This window comes from Tachypleus tridentatus, chromosome 6 (assembly GCF_004210375.1).
Source record: "Tachypleus tridentatus isolate NWPU-2018 chromosome 6, ASM421037v1, whole genome shotgun sequence".
NCBI lineage: Eukaryota > Metazoa > Arthropoda > Merostomata > Xiphosura > Limulidae > Tachypleus > Tachypleus tridentatus.
The window spans coordinates 58,328,616-58,348,018 of NC_134830.1; the positions used below are offsets into that span (position 1 = coordinate 58,328,616).

At 35.4% G+C, this 19,403-nt stretch overlaps 1 protein-coding gene and 1 long non-coding RNA gene across 5 annotated transcripts in view; one reads left to right on the forward strand and one right to left on the reverse strand.

Moving 5' to 3' along the window:
- The window catches only part of LOC143252608 (uncharacterized), a 75,547-nt gene that overhangs the window by 38,203 nt on the left and 17,941 nt on the right, over positions 1-19,403 (reverse strand). The gene's annotated exons all lie outside the window — the stretch shown is intronic.
- The window catches only part of LOC143252606 (uncharacterized), a 93,901-nt gene that overhangs the window by 18,453 nt on the left and 56,045 nt on the right, over positions 1-19,403 (forward strand). Inside the window, exon 2 of one of the 4 annotated variants that reach the window (XM_076504982.1) lies at positions 825-1,111. The exons of 1 other annotated variant lie outside the window; for it this stretch is intronic. In XM_076504982.1, coding sequence (XP_076361097.1) covers positions 971-1,111 — 141 coding nt within the window. In that variant the 5' untranslated portion in view covers positions 825-970. Of the gene's footprint in view, positions 1-118; positions 1,112-19,403 lie in introns of those variants that run through there. 2 more of the 4 variants (XM_076504981.1, XM_076504983.1) reach the window with 2 other exon arrangements.

Here is a 19,403-nt window from a genome sequence, read left to right on the forward strand (position 1 = left end):
ATTTCTGTGTTAGATGTATTTAGTTCTATTCGAAAAAATATATATTGTCAAAACAAAAAAAAAAAAAAACGATATATTTTTTTTTAAAAATGCACACAGTCGACATATGGAAGTCATCTGTATAGCTTAGTTATAATAGACCAATGGTTTGGCTGAACATGCATCCGAGGAGCAGCCATCCTGCTAGCTGCCCCAGTTGTAAGTGCACGCGTGGTGAAGCATGTGGTATTAGTATATCGGTGCTGGGGACTAGGAAAAGAGAGGAAAGAATTGGTTCGGTCAGAAGTCGCAAGAAGGCTCTGGTGTTTCCCCTAAACTTGTTCTCGTCAGGAATATTACAGAGGGAAGACTTCGGAAACCGATATATTATTATTAAGGTGATTAGTATTAACGGTTCAAGTTATTCTGTTCTAACTCTCTAACATTAACTGCAGTAATATGCGTTAGGGTGTCTATATCTGGTTAGTTTGTGATTATCTGTAAAAATAGTGACGGGTTTATCGGGGTAATTGAATTCCACAATAATTGCTATGAACAACTGACTTTACAAGGATGTTTATACCAGACTGCTTGCTAAAATTTTACCTTATTTGATCTCAGTTGTGATTATTACAACTGATTTGTAGCGATTACCTACTGATGCAGGCAGGGCTAATCTAGTGTCGAGTCTAGTAGTAGTGCAGCATGTATTGATCACTGGCACTCAGATACTGTGTTATGTTAGAGTGAATTTTAACGTGTTTTTGAATACAGTTGTCTTGGACATAGTTTTAGTTAAGAATTTGAGCCTCCTTGACCACTACATCTAAGTCTTTGTGTACCAGTGATATAAAAAAGAAACCGTGCGTGAGTTCGGGCAAGGAATAGTAAAGCAGATAGCCACAAGGTGAAGATAATTCGTACGACGACTAATCGTGGAAAGTACTCAGCTGTGTCTTCTGCGACAAGCTGCATTCTCGGCAAGCGTACCATGGCGGCCGTAACTGCAGCCCTTTCCTCGCCCTGTGAGAGAGGGAAAAGTGAAGATGAAATACGTGACTTGAGAACTGATACCGATGACGAACTACTATCTGATCCGGGAATTGAAGTAGAGGATGATACTAATGTGAATGTAAGTGTCCAGAAATGTATGCTTGTTACTAAAAGGTTTCAAATATTGTTTTGCTGGTCCATTGAACGATCATATCGATTAACAGAGCGAGCACGCGCGCACGTGAATAGTATCACTTCATGTGTAGTATCATTCTTACGTAGTTATGAATATGTGTGTGTATTTAGTACACATATTTATGTTGTAACTAGTTGAAACAAAAACAAAATAACATTAAAAAACTACTGACAACTCTCAGTTGCATCGCCCTTAAAACGTTCATTACTTCTAAAGATAGTCTAGAAATTTTGTAAGAATTACACTACGTTCCCCCATAAAACCAAGTAAACGTACCGGGTAATTACTACTTTGCAGGCGTGTGTTAGATAGCGAAAAAAATAGACGATTTGGTCCGTAATTTATTGTAATTTGATTGGCTCCTGTGAGTTTGAGCAGCGTGTAGAGAACCACAGAAAAAAAAATAACGTTTTGGAATGTTGCCACCTCGTTCTGTTACTGAGTCTTAAGTGGCAATTGATAGTGTAGCTTGTATGTAGATTCCTAGTGGTAAAAAAGACCTGATTTTGAAACTGTAGTAACGTGTAACACCCCAAGTATATGTATACACATACATAATCGATACCAGGAGTGAATTTCTAAAAAAAAGTAAAGGCACTCAACTGTTTGTAGTGGACCTGTTTCTGAAAAAAAAAAAAACTTTGTGTAAGCATAGAAAAACAACAAACAACAAAGCAACTCAAATAAGCCTCGGCACTAACTAGTACCGCCTTAAAAAAATTCCGGTACTCAGTATCGGTGAGTACCGGCAGAATATCACCCCTTGATTGATGTTAAGGGTCAACATTATGCAGCACTGAATAACGTAGCACCAGTGCTTTATTGTAAGCACATTTTGACACCTGAAAGTTAAGTTTACGAAACTCAGCTAAGGCTTCCAAACTGCAGTTTACAGCTCAACACGGTGCACATGCGTCATGTTACGTAACATGGTTTGTTTGTTTTTAACTCTACTAGGACTACAACTAGATAGTAAACGCATTTTCATCACTAGTGAATAGTCACTTCATATTTGTTATACGTTATTCTGAAGATTTTCAACACTTTAAGTGTTTTGGAGAAATTACAACAGATACGGTATTTGCTCAAGATAAGCTCTTTTTCATATCTTGTTTAACTCTTAATATTTATTTTAGAGAGAGAGAGAAAAAGCGAACTAAATTGAACTGTTTATTTCATTCTTTTGAAGATTGTATGTCATGCTGTGTTATAACTTATAGTCTACAAAGTGCATAATTATCCTCGTTACCATGACATGCACACCCTTAGCGACGTCACAACAATACAAATTGCAACGTCAAACATCCCTTATGTGACGTCATTTTAGTATCTACTGGCTGACACACAACACACTACTATATACTGGTGCGAGTGCTTAAAACAGGTGACTCCTCCAGACAACATTTTGCCCCCTGTTGGAGAAAGCATCTATTTTACGATAAACATTTTGCCAGATTGTTTTCCTGTAGTTTCGTAAAATATATACTTTTATTATATTTCGGGTCCCTCAGTGGCTCAGCAGTAAATGGACACACTCATAAAGCTGACACCCGGGATTCGATTCATTTCAGTGGGCAGATTACAGATAGCCCATTGTGTAACTTTACATTAAAGAAAAACACCATAAGAATAAGAAGCAGAATATCTAAATTATGACGTGTTTTGTGCATATTTAGTAAAAACTAAACTTATTTTTAAAATAAACTCTTCCTATCTATCTGTTTATACGTATATGCAATTAAAATGTATACATATAAAAAAACTTAATTGTTTTTGTGCATGTATATATATACATATATATTGTATATGTGTGTGTGTGTGTGTGTGTGTGTGTATAATGGTGGGTTTAATCCGTCGAGGCAGTGCTGACTAGTAGAAAGTTAATAGAGTTCTATGGTTTATTTATAGGCATATTGATTTATTGCTCAAAAGATGTAATCTCAGTACAAATCACCAGTTGGGCCTCACTAGGACTACTGATACTGTTTTAGCCTCTTATCTACAATAAAGGATATTGAATTATTGGAATGCGTTCAGCGAAGACTACTAGAATTATTACGAGGATGCAAGGGTTATCTTACACAGACAGGTTTAGATCTCTTATATGCGGGTGAGAAAAGTGATCTTACTGAAGTCCATCAGATTAGCCAGAGGATCGACAGGATAGAGGCTTCCGATTTCTCTGTGCTACATTCTGTGCATAATATAACGACAGGACTCTGATTGTATATAGATAAAGACGTTTCTTTTTATAAAATTCAAAATTTTAAAGGGGCAAAGAGAAGCTTATTAATCCATCAAGGATATCCCTTCCAGCTCCCAACTGTAATCACCCCTTACAACTTACTACTCATGTATGCATTTCATCTTTTCTTCAACTCACTTAAATTTTCTGCCTCCACCATCCTCGAAAGCAGTTCATTACAAAAGTCAACCACCCTGTTTTAAAAGTAATACTGTCCGTGACCTTTGGAAAAGACAAGTAAGACAACTGTTAAAACAATGTTATATTTTTGACAGTAGGTTTTTCTCTGCAGTTTAGTTTCTAGGTTCAGCCTGTACGCATATGCCGTTCGCTTGTCCCCAACCTGCCAGCTCTTCAGTCTGTCGCTTTGTTGTGCATTACTATTCATTCTTCCCTCCAAGTAGCTGCTTGTACTTTTAATTTTTCTATTCATCTCTTACCATTCAATATGTGCTCAATAAAAAAAAAAACAGTTCGACGTTTCAACTTGTTCCGTCCTCTCTACCTGATTACACAGGCCTGTGATGGCGTTATCGTCTTGAAGTTTTTATATGTTCTGTAGTTGTTCCTGTACGCTGAATCCGAAAATATCTATTGTTCTCCATCATTTGGAGAATGTTATATTTACTTTTACATAAATGAACCATTTTTTTGAAGCCTGGTTACATTTTGTTATGTTTAAAATGTTGACAACCTCTGGCAATAGATTTCTGTAGACCAATCGCGACGCGAGTCTTATCGATCGTTCTGAAACCTAAACATAATTTCAAAAATGATCATTGTGATAAACAAGATAATAATTTGATCTCAGTAATAGTTTTTTCTTCCCTATTTGTTAAAAATCATTATGTGATAGAAAAAAATCGAACTTTGTGTAACCGAACTATGTAAAAAATGTTGTTAATACCAAAATAACTTGTATGAAGTTTAAATTCGCAGGTCTCTGATGTTTATTATCCCATTCTGATGATTCTCGTAATTTGTATCTTAATATATATTCTGTAATTTGAAACGGTTATTTATCTTTTTAGCCCTATTTCTGTGTAGTTGTACACATTTACCTACGAGACAAATCGAATTTAATCTGTTCTCAAATATTAATTATATTTAATTCGGTAGTTATTAGACTAATTGATTTAATACAAGATTTAGGTTTTCTGTTATTGCTCCCAGTCCTACTGAAAACTCATTTTTCTTATATCTAGTTTATTTCGATGTTTCTTTTTTTACGTTAATCTGTTAAAACACTAATGGTTTGTTTATTTGTTTTGAATTTCGCGCAAAGCTACTCAAAGCCTATCTGCGCTAACCGTCTCTAATTTAGCAGTGTAAAGACTACAGGGAAGGCAGCTTGTCATCACCACCCACCGCCAACTTTTGGACTACTCGTTTACCGACGAATAGTGGGAATAACCGTCATATTATAACGCCCTCACAGCTGAAATGGCGAGCATGTTTGGATTCGAATGGGGATTCGAACCCACGACCCTCGGATTACGAGTCGAACGCCTTAACCCACCTGGCCATGCCTGGCCAACACTACTGGTACAACATTACAAAATATAGTTTTAATTGTGTTTACGGCGAACGAGTGATAATAACTTTTGTATTAAAAATTTATATTTAGTACCTACGTAGAAAAGCAGATGAACATCTCATGAACAAATTAAGTATGTTACTCTTTCAGTATACCTATTCATATGGATGCTAGTCATATGTCTTTATTATTTGGTTCTTTCAGTTTTCACAAAAGAGGGTGTTAGAGTTACCCTAATGATTCGATTCTGTACCCTTCCTTTACAGTCTATAGGACAGAATGAGTAATTACATGTATTCTCCCCAAAATGATATTAAAGGGACTAAATAAGATATTAAATATTTTAATTTTTACATCCTTCCTGTAATATCTTTTAAAAATGATCTGAATGTCGGTTTCATTCGCTCATCCTTATAACATTTATATCTAACCTTGCGTTCACCCTTCAGATATAAGAATGTTTGGATCCTTGTTTGTCATCTATGACCTCGGGTAGTACAACATCAGTCACGTGCAACAGATATAAAATTTCCTCCACCCATCTCCTAATCGGGTTCGACCATGTCCAATCTGTGTTAGTTCACGTTAAGTCAAGTGCCTTATACGTTTTATGGTTTTTTTTTACGCGAGCTATCATTTATTTATTCGTAACTTTACTTGTCACGTATTCCTGTAATACATGACCACATGAAAAGACATATTTCTGTAATCCACTTCTCACATCTAGGCATAATCCAGCTGTGTGTTACTTCACGAGTCTGTTCGTCCAGCTGCTGGTTCTTCTGTATACAAGTGTTTGCTATCCGTCATTTTTTAATTTTTTATACTGCTTTATGCCTATCTAATAATTTTGTGTGTAATCCTTTCAAACGTCCATCAGTATCCCCGTTTATCAGCCTTTTTCTTGTTAAACTGTCTGCCTGTTTCTGTTTACGTGTTAATCTATCAGAACCCTCTAGGATAATATGCCGAATGCCTGGTAGTCAAACGATGAGGTTTTCTGATGGAGTGAAAAGGAATTATGATTTAACAGTGAAAGACTAGAGGGAAAGCGGATAGTCATCAACACCCACCGCCACCGCATTTTCTCAGACTTGAACCCTATAAACAACTATAGCCCAAGAATAGATTTAATGTTTATCTACTGGCCATGCAAGATGAATCAGCTGTGATACTTCTTGATAGAAAGAATTTGCGTTATTTTGAACTTCGTGCAAAGTTACACGAGGGCTATCTGGGCTATCCGCCTCTATATTAGTAGTGAAAGACTAGAGGGAAGGAAGATAGTCATCACCACACACCGCCAACTCTTGAGCTACTTATATACCAGTGAACAGTTAGATTCATCCTAACATTATAACGACCCCATGGCTTAAAGGGCGAGCATGTTTGCTGTGACGGGAATTTTAACCCTCAGCTTGCGAGTAAAGTGATCAAACCACCTGGCCATGCTGATTAAGGTAGTGCGAAAACATGTCCTAAAACTCCATCCAAAGACGGATACTGGGTATGAAGTGACTGCTACGAGTAAATACACTTGTTATGGAGGTTGATTTGATATCCCTCCATCATTGAATTGCTACAGAGTAGATATTGTAACATGTCAGGAATATGCTACACGAAACAGTTCTTTCTTTCCTCCACCGTTCCACGAGTTTCACACTCCATTTTGACAAAATACAAGTGCTCTGTTACTAATCCAGCTGCTTTTAATTGCAGCCTCTCTCTCTCTCTCCCCCCTCCTTTTTTTTTTAATAAATGCCACTCGGAACCGCTATTCTGTAATTATATTATACGTAACCTGCTGTAGAAACGCAGAACATACATATCGCTGACACTGGACACATAATGAGCTCTTAACACGTTAATTTGTTGGTCGCAGCTTATTTATAAAGAGTTTGGGATTTTTTTTTCTTCCTACGGGAACATCTATGGCATTAATCAAATATATTGTGTACACGAACACACAAATTATTAGAGCATTTGACTAAAGATGGATGAAAGCTTTCCTCTGTCAATACAATACATTCTTAATAGTTAGTTTTTGGTGGTCCTCCGCGCAATGGCTTAACGGTGATCTTGTGGCCTTATAATGGTGAAGTTCGGGGTTCAATCCCTACAAGTCACATAACACAAACAGTCAATTGAATAACTTTGCGTTTGAAACAAAAGTATATATATTATCCCTGATCTTATGAAAGATATATTGATTTCTTGGTGAGACACTGTCTGTTTTGTTTAATTTTGTACATTTCTCTAGAATTGGTGAAACTGGTGCGTACTTCAAATAACTTCACTATTAGTTATACCTGGCAGGATAAGCTATAATTAATATATTACATTTACGTATGACGTACGTATGTACATCAGTTCTAAATAACATCTAAGTAACAAAAGAGTATATAATTCTTGTGTTAGCTAGATTTGGTTAAAACACTAGTCAATAGGGTTTCGAAACGTACGACAACACTAGTTTTAAACTAACACTCATTAGCAAAATAATTTACTGTTAGAGATATCTCGTGCTATTCCAAAAACTAAAGCTATGCCATTGCACTTGATTTCTCAAAATAGCAGTCAGGCATCTAGTTTGAGCTTTATTTTTTTGATCGGGACAGGTTCCCATAAAACTATCTCCTCTCACTAGCGTGCAACTTACTAATAATTTGTGTCATGACTACCCTTACTGATTGCTCAGGCCAGCACTAAATAACTGTAATCACGATCTAGTATCGGATGGAAGATTTATTTATACCATATATTTTTAATTGAAAATACACGTCTCATGTAATTAGTGAGCAACCCCATAGTCCCGTTCGCACCAAACATGCTCGCCTTTTCAGACATGGGGGCGTTATAATGTGACGGTCAATCCCACTATTCGTTGGTAAAAGAGTAGCCCAAGAATTGGCGGTGGGTGGTGATGACTAGTTGCCTTCCCTCTAGTCTTACACTGCTAACTTAGGGACGGCCAGCGCAGATAGCCCTCGAGTAGTTTTGCGCGAAATTAAAAACAAACAAACAAACAAATAAACAACCCCATAGAAACCGGAATTTTCAGACTAATTTTATATGATAAAAAAAAATCAAAAAAGAAAAGTGGTATTAGTGATTTCATAAGTGAACCAATATCACTTAACGTGATATAATTAAACATTTTGTGAATGTACAAATACACTATTAATATTAACTACTATACACCGAGTACGATTATAGTTGTCAACATCATAGGTTTTTATCAAAAAAGAAAAATAGACATTCTGAACCACCAGCCTGACTAGTTGTGTGAAATGTTGTCTTGTTGAAAGCCTGTTACGGTCAACATCCTTTAAAACCCGAGCCGCTTACATCTATTTCTTTCACCTTATAAGTCACTTGAACAGTCGAAAGTTGTTTTTTTGTTATTTATTCCATAGGCCTGGATTATAATGTTGTATAATATTTCAACTGAATGTCATATCACGACTTGATAGGTAAGCAGGCTTTCAACTTATATTTTTTCAACATACAATCACGCGGATGATTAATCGAAGTTTATTAAAATATTTGCATATTTCTGTATAGTGGCGCCACGGGTGATATGTTTAGCACATATATGTTTGATTCATGGTAAATTACCAATCATTTTTCAGTAAAATACTGCTGTGGATAGACTTATAAATGGTGGTCCCATCATAGTTCTTTCTGAATAAATATATTTCGTAAATCAGAGATGCAATGCCAAGAGTACACTAGTTTCAAAGAATAACAACCGCACATCAGCTCATGTGAGAGTTCAAAAACCTCAGTGTGTAGGACTGCCGTTACCATGGTTAAAGGTCGCAGAATGATCATCCAATAGAACATCAACCAGAAAATGATAACTTACAATTTGAACTTATTACCTAGTTAAAACTGTGCAATATATAATTCGCAAAGACCTTGCCCTCTGAATGATTCATAAGTCATGGGGCACGTACTGCTTCTAAAGACACAGATAAACTGCAAGAATTATATCTCCTTCGCTGGAGATGGAAGTGTCTAAGCCTGAGTGTAATACGTTGAATGAAAGCGAAGAGTGAAACGGGTTATCACAAAACGATGAAGAGCTTTTCAATATGGTGAATAAGATGTAAAACTGTTATTCATTAAACTTGCAGTTCTTACAAGGAGAATATTCAATTGCATAAATTGCTGGTCACATTGAAATGCGCCACAAATTATGTTTCTACGAGCCACGGAGAATGTAACCTAGTGTGCACGTGATACGCGTTTCTATCACAGACCTGTGAAGCCAACTGATTACACGCTTATGGACTACACAGTTTTTGTTTAGCGTTAAATATGAAATTTGTGGCCTAAGGCCGACCATACGGTCTTTTGGAAAATCTTGCCACAACGTTAAGCTACAGTGCGTAATAATGACCATCATAGCGAGTACTATAAGGAATGGAGAAATGGCAACATCGAACATAGGATCCCCTTCTTATAAGTTGCTATTCACTCTCACTATATATAAGTTTTAACATTATAAAAGGATTTAACTATTCTCAACTTAAGTTATACAAGGCGAGACCAAAGTTACAACAGTTGGTCTATATATACGATTGGTACAAAAGGAAATATCACGAAAAACAACCGAAACCAATTTAATTAGTTACCTTAAGTTCTGTTACTCAATGTTCTAAATGAAGCAACTGAACTATTACTTTTGTAACGCCCTGTATAGTATCAAAGAAAGGAGGAATCGTACCTTCTATAACAGCATTTCTTAACCTGTGGGTCGTGATCTCTAAACAGAGGTTCATAACTACCGTTCCTTAGTATCTGGGTGGCGAATTATAGTGACTGTGGCTCTCTCTGGAAATTATTATTTAAAGAAAATATCGGAACAAGCATTATTAATATTAATACTCACACTCTACAAATTATTTAATTTTTTCAACAATATTTCATATTGGCTCTCTATGGGATCAAAGTACAGGTACAGGTTCTGAACCAGAAGTTGGTTACCTGAAACAGTGATTCCAAACCCTTTTATGCCGGCCATGCACGCACCCAGTCAGAACTTTTAAACCAGTAACGTATGTAGTAATTTATATTAACAAAAGATACAAGTCAAGGATGATACAGCCATAGACAAACACTAAGTGCTGGGTAATGGAATACTTTGGAAATTCACAAACACTGCTCATCAATTTTGAGGTGTTGATTTATATTATTTTTAATTTTCTCGCAGGTTGAGAACCACTATGCAAAAATAGTTTTTCGTTTATGTTGTTATTATATCCTTGAATAATTTTCCTTGAGTAAAATATCACTTTGCTCACAGCACTTTACATTAGAAACAATGTACTTGATCTGAAACTGTTTCGTATCTTTTATTTACCTAACTAAATAATCGCACCTCTCTCTTCCGTTACAGTTTAAGATTTGCATACTCAAATACACTTATCAAATTTACCTCCTCGCTTTGAACTAATTTGTAAAACACATTAATTCATTTATAGTGAAAGAGTCATTTCCTACTACTTTCATAATCCTGAAATATATTTAAATGAGTACTGAAATGGAAAATTTGTGATTGAATAGTAGTGTCAGACATAAAAGACTGTTTAGTTAAGAAGTATTATTAGTTAATTTATTTTGTGTTTGTAATTCAATGATGTCGAGGCTATGGAGATTTCTAGAAGGCCTAAGTGATGGACATAAATAGCTGCGACCAGACGAGAAGAAAAAGTAAAAGTATTGTGAAAAGAGCTCTTCAGTTAGAGAAAGAAAACAAAGTTAACCATTGTGGAGGGAATGGCCTAATGGTTGATATGTTAGAGTAAGATTAACAGTTTGAAAAAAAAGCATAAGGAGAATAATTTGTCTCGTCAAAAGGTGTTCTAAACTGACTGAACCCGCCTGTGTGGATTTTGATAAAAAAGCACACGATTACACTATGCAACACAAATTTTGTTCCTGGATAGTATGTGTTATTTCTCAATTGCTTATGTTGTAAAAGTACAGGAAATGGCCATTATTCCCTTCAAACTTTCCTTTTGTGACCTGGATAATGAAATTTAGAAACTAACCTATTTTCTAAGTAAAAACGGGAAAATTTGCACATTTTCATTTACATAAGGTCTGAATAAAACAATACATGAATCAAGATGTACATGTATTTATACTAAAGTTATACAAAAATGAACAAAAGTGTTTAGAAGTGAGTAGTTTTTCGAGATTTGCGACTGTAATGTAAATCACTTTCACGTATCAGCCCCCAAATACAGTCTCCCATTATGTTTCGTTCTACGCTCCTTGGTAGCGGCGTTCAAAGTCCAGTATATCTTGGTGTAAGCGCTTGCCTTGCTCCTCTGAGTATGCTCCCATGTTCTCCTTGAATTTATCAAGATGAGCGTCAAGGATATGGACTTTCAGGGACATCCTGCAGCCTATATTCCCGTAGTTCTTCACCAGAGCCTGAACCAGTTCCATATAATTTTCGACCTTGTGATTGTCCGAGAAGTCCCGAACTACTGCGACAAAGCTGCCCCAAGCTTTTTTGTTTCCTTCCTACTGAGCTTTTTTGGGGAATTCTGTGCACTCCAGAATCTTCTTTATTTGTGGTCCAACGAAGATACCGTTGGCTCAGGCAGCTTAAGGAAGAAGTCTCGAAGGTATTTGAAGGCTGCAGACTCCTTATCAAGAGCTGTGACAAATTGTTTCATAAGACCCAATTTTATGTGCAATGGTGGGAACAACACCTTCTGGAGGTCCACTAATGGCTCACACTTGACATTATGCCTCCCCACAGAGAACTCGGTTCGTTGTGGCCAGTGCTTCCTGTTGTTCCTGCTGTCCCAAAGGCAAAGATAACAGGGAAACTTGGTAAAGCCTCCTTAAAGACCCATCAAGAATGCCACCATTTTGAAATCTTCGATAACCTCTCAGCCATACTCATCATACTTCAAGACTTCTAGCAAGGTCTTGACGCTGTTGTATTCCTCTTTGAGGTGCACCAAAAGATGTTTAAATTTTAAAAGGTCTAAAAATTTGTATAATATAAAATCTTACTATTCAAGCAAGCAAAAATTGTCCATCTTACCCTCTAGACTTTTGTTGCAGTGCTCACAGGTAAAATGAGGTACCCAGGGTTTGTCTTGATCCCCGACAGGCATGCCGAAATATGCCTTATAGGCTTCACACATTTTAGCAGATGCTGTCACAGAATACTTCTTCGCTGTTGTCTTGATAAATTGGCCACATACCTAGCAGAATGCGTCCGGAGAATGTTTGCAGCTTCTTGACGTCTTCTCTGATAAAATCAGATAGGTCTCTGTGTTCACTTAGGCAGCTAGAACTAAACTGAGGTGGTGAGTGGTGAGCCCCTGCATATATAGTACTATGGAAAGTTTTAGAAAATTCTAAAAGGTTGTTGAAAATTCTCGTAAATTCTACAACATTCTAAAAAGTTCTTGTAAGTTCGAGAAAAATTCTCTATCAGTTACTCAGCACTGAATCTACCTGGAATGTTCTGGAAAATGTGTAAATTTAAAATTTTCATTACCCAGACCACAAAGGCAAAGTTTGAAGAGAAAAAATAGGCCTTTTCCATTTACTTTAGGCATAAACAATTGGGAAATAACACTTTCTGCCCAGGAACAAGAAAAAGTAAACATTTTGTTACATAGTGTTATTAAAAGGTCAGAATATAACTGCGGTAACTCACACGACAGCGTAGGTGAATTATACACGGATAATATTACGATAAAATAGGAGGTGGAAAAAAGAGTTTAACTTGTCATCTGAATTTTCAAGCAATTGAATTGGTCTAAGACTCTAAGTGGACTTTTGACAACAGTAAGAGGGCTGTATAGTGTTTAAGCTACAACTATTATAACCATATTGTACAAATTTTGTACATCTGTTTAACTTGTTCCGAAATACATATAGTATTTTAAAAACAAGTGGAGTGCGCACTGTTAATTTATTGCCAGCAAATCACAGACACCTACTGTAAAACAACTTTTAGCCCAACACACCCGTAAATTTATATTACTAAACACACACATACCACTAAAAGGTAAGTTCCAACAAACAGTATTATATTTACCACTGCAACTTAAGGTGGATGGAGGTTATGCTTTCACTCGTTTGTTTTCAGCAAGGTTTCTTAAAGACGGCTTAATGTATTTCAATGAAAATTGGTACACATTTTGGACTGAGACACAACTTAAAAGTGATTAGTTTTTGGAAAGTCAAGGTCACGAAAATTAAAAAAAAAGTTAACATGGGGATCGATGTTTGACACTATTTTTGCTATTAACACATTAAAAATGACCAGATTTCGATGGAACTTCAACATACGTTGAATATAATTTGTCATTGTTCTGCCAAAAACGGCCCGCGTCTGTGGTTAACGGCTGGCATAGTTCAGATAATGCTTTAGACATGACTGTATACCGATCAGTAGCCGTTTATGTACCATGTATCACTGCTTTATAATGATTTCAAAATAAAACGAATTTCTGCTTTGGTGAATTTTCTGTTCATCAATTTGACTATCTGGCAACTTCATATTTTTGTTGTCCTGCAAGGTGGGTAGTGATGCAAAGTCACGTAACTTCACGTAGAGCTTATTTTATACGTAATGTAACGCTACACAGCAGCGTTTGTTTGTGAAGTCATCAGATGCTGTGCTTCATTTCAGATCGTTTATTCAGCGTTTTTTCCTTTTTCTTCCAGAGAAAAATGAAACTTTGAAAACTTGTATGTAATTTACGCATTTGTTTGTGAATTGTATTATGCCATAGACAATTTTGATCGAGTTGTAGTAAGAATTCATTGTTACTCCTTCCTTCTAATTTCTGATACCACTAGGCCGTGTGTTTTTTTCCTGGTAATACTGTAACACTATTTACAAGCAACCATTATCATTTTCTTAATTTGATTCAATAAGTAGTTATTTCCTGGGCATCCCAACCCGATTTCCTCTAAAGAATAACCCCTGGTTTTACAGTAACAACCTCCCTTCCCCTCAGAACTTAGCGTTGCGATACGTTGTTGTGTTACACGTGCATGGAATCAATCGACTAACAAGCTTTCATGTGTCCATTGTTAGCTCAATACTAGGTCACAACAGACCAGCTGTTGGTGTCTAGATCTACGTACGTTGTTTGATGGAAAAAATATTATCTCCAATATTTATACTTTAGCATAACTCACAGAAGATGCGACAAGCTATTTGCAGTACACATAAATTCTAAAATATGAAACGTAGGTTATAAATATGCAGAAGGACCCGATTTTTCCTAATTCTGATCCATCCAGTGGTACCGGTACACCTTTACATATCAAAACTTTAAGGTTCAGAAAAAGAAATAATACTTTCAAATAAGGATAAGCTTTTACACTAAAAATAATAATTATCTTTTTCGTAAATTCCATACTTTAAATTTTATCACTCTACCTAAACTGTTATGCAGATTAGGAACATTTAGAAGATCGCTAACATTTGAAATTTTGGCCTATAGAACTTAAATTATAAACGTAACTGAACTCGGTACTTTTAGTTTCGCAGTTGGAAGTTTTTGATCCTACTAAAAGTAGTTCCTCTGAACAAAATGGTTACTTCAAATAAAAGATCTAAGTTCTGATACCTTTTAATTTAATAATCTCTTCTTGAAATTGAACTTGTGAAGTTCAAGCAGACTAATCCGTAAATAAGGCTTTAACACCACGAGCTCTAAGTAGGCCTAACAGCTAACAAAAATAGTAACGTTAACCATCTGCCTTCATTACAAGACGACCAAAAGCAGTTTCATTACAAATATTGGTCATTATATAGATGTGACTTACGATAACCTTTACAATAAGAATACACATTTTACTAACTAAACTGATTATACCTTATACAACATTACAAGATTATATTATATGGAATTCGATGGCTATTATTAATAACAGTGTGGGCATAAACTATAATCTTATTTTAATTTCTGTTTACCTTTTAAATAATTTGTTACAAATTGCATAGATTAATTTAAGCTACTACCTAAAGTGTGAGAAATGAAACGTTGCTTTGAAGAAGTTCGGTCTTTCTTAACTTCTGAAAAAGCATTTCTTACTGGCGTCGAATAAATCTCGCTGCACAGTGATAGATGTATCAGTCACTTCATTAAATGAGATGAATCTTGCCACTATAAACATTGTTAAGTGACATCTGTCTCTCAAAAAAAAGTTTAAAAAATTGATAGATATTAGAACGAAAAAGTAATCAAAATAAAGCATATATATTTTGTTGACTTCCTAACATACGTTGACAACACTTGTTTATACATTTTATGCACTCTACGTGTTTCGTGATGGTACAGTGACGTAATTTCAAAATAAACTCATTTCTACTGAAATGACTCAGAAAAAAAACACTTTAAAAAAAAAGTCCGATGAACTGTTTAATAGAGGGTGGCTGACGAATACTTGAAAATTATATATAAGGATGTTTGGAGTTATTGTTGTGTTGTTTGATCAATCAGTATTAAACATTTATATTTGTGCTTGTGAAATTTTGGAAGATCCAACGAAAAATCCCCTTCCGGTCTCTCAACTTGAGGGCTTATAACGCTAAATGTCGGAGTTTAATACCCGCTGTGGGTAGAACACAAATAGCCCATTATTTTGTGCTTAACAAACAAATTATTTTTAGGCATGCCCCCTCTGCAACTCAGTAGTAAGCTCGAGAGCTTATGATGTTAAATTTTTAGTTGGACCCCTTATATTTGGATCCCTCCATATTTATTAGATGCAACTATCATAAAAAGGTTTTTAAAATTATACTTGATTATTTCCTTAATTCAGAGGTTTTAACTTTCTATGGGAAAATGTTTTGTTGGTATACATTAAAACTATTATTCATATGAAACACTATTTCTTCCGTTAAAAGGTGCAAATAGTTCTAAATTATCCAAGGTGAAGTATCATGTTTTACTTATCGTTATTTTCGTCCTCCAAGTTTGTCACGTTTCCTGTATTATAAATATTTATTAGTTATTTTTACAATTACAATATAAGTTTGACCAACAGGCATCATTGTTATAATGAAATTGAAAGACTACTTTGACTCGTAGCAGAAATTTACCAGTCTAGAATGTTCTTCACTGAGAATGTATAAAAAAATCTATACCTATGGTTAGTGTCATCATACAAAGGGTCAATCACACTTTATAATAACAATTTATATATTATATTACAGCAGCACATCGTCGCAGGCGCGAGCCGTGTGACCAACGGCTGCATGTTTAGAAAGCAAATCTGGGTCACGGTGAATTCTCTACTGTTCAGTGTGTGATGTTTTCACGGTTAGGCTTAAAACTGAAAGCTACCGCAGTTCTTTGCGATATATATAGCGCGATTGTTAAATAATATAATGCTAATACATACATGGTTTCAGAGAAGGGTACCTTCACTTTTTCTATAGATTGGGAAAACTCGCACAATGGGAGAGCAAATAAGGGCCCCAAAATCACATTCTGAGTCACTACGGAGTAGTACTCTCGTACACAAAATTAATGCTGTTGCTATGGAAGAGAGTCCACTGATCCAATGCTGCAGTGAAGCTGGATATAGCTTTTGGTACATTTAACAGAAAGTAAAATGTAAAGGTGTTGAACTGATGAAAGCTCACAAGACTTCGAATCTCCGCCTCAACCAGCAGTTGTATTCATGAGAAATATGGTTAGAAAAATAGAAATTCAGCAACAGCGTTCGACCACATACCTGTCAAGTCCTGGTATGCAGTTTTATTGGATTGTTTTGGTTTTTATTCTCGTTTTTTTTAAACGTAGTTTTATAGAAGTTTGCATTCAGTACTGAAACATAGTCAAGGGAGGAGTCAAAAGACCACCCCAATATTCTAAATAAGTATAAATGTTCCACCATATATTCCGTTTTATTTAATAACTTTTGCGCAGAAGAAAGGGTTTATACACTGTATTGTTGACTACGCCACTCTAGTAGAGAGCAAGTGGAATCCTTTTCAAGATATGTAGCCTAAAGCTGACCTCACTGCCCTTCACATAACCCTAGTATAGTGAATGCTGAGATTTGTCTTCAAAGGTAGCGCACTGAGCATGATCAACAATGGATGAAGTAGAGTTAGAAGAGCACCATGGAACTAACACCGAACATTGTACTTATGAAATGTCTATAATCCTCACTAGTCTTAGTAAGCCTAAAGACTTACTGAAACGTAAATATTTTTTGACAATTAATTTTAATTACTGTAACAGATTTACTAGTATGTAATTATTTCAATATCGATGCTTGTTTTAGTTTAAATATATATTTAGAAATGCATGTAACTTATAGTGTTAAATATGTTTTGTGAAATTCCTGCCTATTCTTTGAATTTGTAGAAGATTCTCAAGTGCAAGAATCAGCAATATGTTTTACATTGTTGCAAACTGAAATTTCTAAAACATTATCTTAACGTTTATAAACAAACATGCCGAGGGGCAGTTTTGATATTGTTGGTTTGCTACAGTTTGTACGTCATAAATCTCAAAAGTTACAACTTTTAATAACGCTTATTAATAGAAAAACTACATACATTTGAACGTTTATAGATTTCGAACACTACAAATCGTTTAACTTCATTAAATTAACTTCGGTCGTTAGTATTTGTACGAGGACATTAGATACCTTCGTCGGAGAAAAGTCAGCTTGTAATAGGCGGGAGACCAGCCAAGTATAGAGCTAGCTAGCCTACCCCTTAAGTGAACTACACCCATATTAACTCGAAAGTAATTCGTTTTTCGTAAACCGTCGATAAGGACCAGACCAGATGGAGAACTTAATATTTTTTGTATTTTTTTGTATATAAATCATTATATATTTGTAATAACCATTATTATAAATTCTTTTTTTTTTATTAAAGTACATTTGTATTAATGAGGAAATTCTGTGTATCAATCTTGTTGCCAAATAATATAAATTTGATACATATCGATATTCATTTAACTTCTGAATTAAAATTAAATTTTCTGGTTATTTGAAATCTTAATATTTACCATTACTTAGATATCTTTTTGTTTGTTTTGTGGTGTTCGCGGAAAGCCGTTGTGTTAGCAGCCCCTGATCAACAGCACCCATTGGCAATTCTTACGTGTTTTTCTGTTTGTTTTTTTTTTTTTGTTTTGTTTTTTAACCGAATTGTGGGATTTGATAATGACCTTCATAACGCACCATAGTGTGGAAAGTGCGAAACACGCTAACCACTAAGTGACGTACGGTCTATTTAGATATACAAGCTATTGTTAGTAGCCTGCATATGATGTCTTGCGTCTGGCTTTTCAACAAACAAGCATGGCGCTTAGAGATTATGTAAATTCTAAATCAAACAAAAGCAGGTAAGACGGAATGTATAATCTGGGAAACTTGAAATTAAACGGAGATAAAATATTGTTTTAATATCTGAAAAGAGTAAAACAAAAATAATTACGACTATAACTTCTGCTAAACCGTGGAAGTTAAAATGTAAGAATTTATCGCCCAGACCTTGGTCAGCACACGAAGTTGTACTGTTTTTATTTTTTAATAGAAACAACTACATCACGCTCACTTTACATTATTTGTCTGTCCTACTGGCCTGAGAAATCGTACTCGAAAACAAGATATATAACAAAGCTTCTACTAAATTGAAGAAACTAGACCTTTACAAAGCTTTTTACGCCTTTGCAGCTAAGAAAAATCAAATTATTCTAAATATAAACAGAATAAAGTAAAACTTTACTTGAAATTGCGGCATTTTATTCATGTAATGTTACATAGTTTTGTCAGTTAACAGTAAGTGTGTATATATTACTGACTGGACAAGATTTTAAAATATTGCCTTGGGTAGCAAAATGCCTATAACTACCCCTGTACATATTTTCCCGCCGTCCATAAATCAAGTATACATGTATGTGTTTAAGTCAACTAAGTGTAATATTGTCAGAAAAACATCACTTTCAAGCTTCTTACTAATGCTAAAAAAGACGATCGTGTATCTTAAATATTTTCGATACGTGCTCTTATGAGAAATACATTAGTAACGTTGTATTCTGATCATGTATGCATCCCGACCTAATTTTATCACGATCCCTTCGGCTCGCGAAGCCTAAAAAAAAATCTACATCCCGGTCCTTGTCCAAAAAGGTTTGGAGATCCCTGGATTAAAACGTAAGACATTGACCGGGTCTAGGTCACGCCTGAAATCTTACTTTGATTAAAAAAAAAGCAGACAAGGCTTGCAAAGAATGCAAAACCATAAAGATGGAATCATAGGGGTCGCTCGTTGGTCTACGAAAGTTCAGCAGGTTACAGAAAGCTTTAGTAAACAGGTTGACATGTAGATAAAGACATAACGATTTATGTACAGAAGTCAACATCTTGAACACAAACGATCTATCACTTAGAGATCTGTTTATGTTCATTCTGGTATTTACGTT